This window comes from Anser anser (assembly GCF_964211835.1).
Source record: "Anser anser genome assembly, contig: HAP1_SCAFFOLD_32, whole genome shotgun sequence".
NCBI lineage: Eukaryota > Metazoa > Chordata > Aves > Anseriformes > Anatidae > Anser > Anser anser.
In genome coordinates this window covers 3,171,811-3,174,875 of record NW_028154148.1, presented here as the reverse complement: position 1 = coordinate 3,174,875, position 3,065 = coordinate 3,171,811, and the positions used below count along the sequence as shown (strand labels likewise).

At 56.1% G+C, this 3,065-nt stretch overlaps 1 protein-coding gene across 1 annotated transcript; it reads right to left on the bottom strand.

The window, feature by feature from the left end:
• Nucleotides 1–485: 485 nt before the first annotated feature.
• Nucleotides 486–1,754, bottom strand: LOC310890533 (olfactory receptor 14J1-like; the record flags this gene model as incomplete). Its single annotated transcript, XM_083852861.1, has 1 exon — nucleotides 486–1,754. The coding sequence occupies exon 1, from the start codon at nucleotides 1,413–1,415 to the stop codon at nucleotides 486–488; it is 930 nt and encodes a 309-aa protein (XP_083708987.1). The 5' UTR covers nucleotides 1,416–1,754.
• Between the last annotated feature and the right edge of the window lie 1,311 nt (nucleotides 1,755–3,065).

Sequence of the window (3,065 nt, the reverse complement as noted above, 5' to 3'; positions counted from 1 at the left end):
CTGGTGGCTCCCGATATCTCCCTGATGCCGCCAGCCCTGTCACGTTTCAATCCCAGGAAGCTGCTTCTTGACCAGTCAGGGCCTCCAGGGGCACTGGGAATCCACCAGTGACGACTCAGTCCAGCCCTGACTCCCTCACCCCCCAGCCCGTGCCCTCCTGCCCCTGTGTCCAGGTGGCACCCAAGCACAAGAGTGAGGCCTTGAGCCTGGCATTCCCTGAGCATCTTCTGCACTCCAGTTTGGGAAGAAGAGCCCTGAGCACTCAGCAACTTCACTTTTATTAACAAGATGCCACAACGGAGGGCAGGTGTCATTTAGAAATAAACACATTCTCTAGGTCACACAGAGGGTTGGTCATCTGGAAAAGAGGAATGAAAGCAAACATTTATCTGCAAACAGAATTTTAAAGAATACGTACCTGAAGGTCAAGAATTGCCTGAGATTAACTTGAATAAAACTGGAAAAGGGAGACAGCCAATTTATTGCTAAGTAGATATTACCACTAGAATCAGTTTCTTCAGTGTGGCTTTCATGTCCTGGTTCCTCATGCTGTAGATGAAGGGGTTCACTGCTGGAGGTACTACCACATATAAAACTGCCACCACCAGGTCCAGGGATGGGGAAGAGATGGAGGGGGGCTTCAGGTAGGGAAACATGGCAGTGCTGAGGAAGAGGGAGACCACAGCCAGGTGAGGGAGGCACATGGAAAAGGCTTTGTGCAGGCCCTGCTCAGAGGGCATCCTCAGCACGGCTCTGAGGATCTGCACATAGGACACAACAATGAAAACAAAACAGCCAAATGCTAAAGAAAAACTAAATACAAGTGCCCCAAACTCCCTTAGGTAGGTGTCTGAGCAGGAGAGCTTGAGGATCTGGGAAATTTCACAGAAGAACTGTTCAAAAGCATTGCCTTGGCAGAGGGGCAGGGAAAATGTAGTGGCCGTGTGCAGGACAGCATTGAGAAAGCCACTGCCCCAGGCAGCTGCTGCCATCTGGGCACAAGCTCTGCTGCCCACGAGGCTCCTGTAGTGCAGGGGCTTGCAGATGGCAACGTAGCGGTCGTAGGACATGACAGTAAGAGTATAATATTCTGCTGATATGAAGAAGAGAAAGAAAAAGACCTGAGCAGCACATCCTTGATAGGAGATGGCCCTGGTGTCCCAGAGGGCATTGGCCATGGCTTTGGGCAGAGTGGTGGAGATGCAGCCCAGGTCGAGGAGGGCGAGGTTGAGGAGGAAGAAGTACATGGGGGTGTGGAGGCGGTGGTCGCAGGCTACGGCGGTGAGGATGAGGCCGTTGCCCAGGACGGCAGCCAGGTAGATGCCCAGGAAGAGCCCGAAGTGCAGGAGCTGCAGCTCGCGCGTGTCTGCGAATGCCAGCAGGAAGAACTCGCTCACAGAGCTGCTGTTGGGCATTTCCTGCTTCTGGGCATGGGGTCCTGCCAAAGGAACTGCAATACAGCAATAAAATACCAGAGTGATCTGAGAAAACCATTCCCGTTTCTCAGTTAAGTCCCTCAAAGCACTTGCCCAATTGCACGCAGACAGTTGGCAGATCCCTTTCCTGCGTTGGTTTCAGCTGCTCTCTGCTGGCATCTCTTTGACTGCTGGACAATTCCGCTACGGAGGTTCTCCTGAGAAGAGCTTGAACACTGCTGAGGAAGAAGAAGCCAGGCTCCAAGTGCCCATCTCCAGACCCCTCACCCTGTCCCTGTACTGCCCTTCCCCCAAGCACCCCGAGGGCTAACTCCATGGGCAGGTGAAACCCCCATCCCCAGGGAGCCTGGGAACAAGAGCAGCAGCAGCACGGCCAGGTGGAGAAGCCAGGAGGAATGGCAGCGTGCTGCTGCCAGGGGAGGCAAGGCCAGGGAGGGACAGACGGACACTCAGCACACCCTCCTGTGCTGCAGCTCTGCCTGCAGAGGAGGCAGCTCCTGCTGGGGACAGCGGGGGCTTGAGGGCAGAGGCTGTGCTGGTGGCAGAGGAGAGCAGGGGGTGTCCCAGGGAAGGCGCCTGCCCTGCAGGGGCTGGCAGGGAGGTGCCTGAGCCCTCCCTCGCACAGCATTTCTGGCAGCAGCTCCCTCTCACCGCCTACTCATGTCCCTGCTGCCTGCCCGTGTCCCTGCTGCGAGCCGCTTCTGTGTCCCCACGTCTCCTCCCTGTCTACACTCACAGAATCCATCCCACACGCTGTGTACTCAGATTTACTCAGATTCCCCTCCACTGCAGGAATCTGAAAGCAGAGAATCCAAAAAAGCCTTTCCCTTCAGATAAACCAAGCCTCAGTCTTACTCTTAAAATTTCCTCTTATAAATGCCATTCTCTACAGCTTCTTCTACACTTTGCTGGCGAAACAGAGAGACAACTATCCCGACAGACGCTATCAGGCATCGGATGTGCCAGCTGTAGAAGACCCCTCTGGCAACCCCACCTGCATGGCCCTGCTGCCAGAGACGTACCTTGTCAAGGGCTGTGCACATTTCTCCTGCAGGCAGCTCTCAGCATCCTCCCACTGCCAACTGCCTCCAAGCCCTCTCTCCTTCTCTCCTGTCCCCGTGCCAGCTGCGGTCAGAGCCCCCAGCCCTGCTGCGCTGTGCACAGGAGCTGCTCCTGGGCACAGCTGTCTCTCTGCACCACGGCCCTCTTGCCACGAGCTCTCTCTGTCCCACGAGCCCGGCCCAGCTCAGCACCAGACGCCCAGACCAAGGCATTGGAATCCCCCCTCGGGGGGCTTTGCTGAGGAGCCCACGAACCTCAGGCACTGAGAGACAATTGAAGACATCTCTCAACAAGTCCAAGTCAGAGGCAAGTTTCCTGCAGTGTCCCCCTGAGGGCCAGCACTGACACAGCCTCCCTTGGAGCTCGTTAGAGCAGAGCATTGGAGGCAGGGAGGACAGGGAGCCAAAGGCACTGTGAAGGTGACCCTGATGTCACTTTTCCAAACTGGATGTGTTTCACCAAGCACAAGGGCCAGGCCTTGACCGCCAGCCCCTGGGAAGGGAGATCCTTTCCCTTCACACACTGCTCAGGGCTCTTCGTGGGGCAGGAGGAGATGGGGATGTGCAT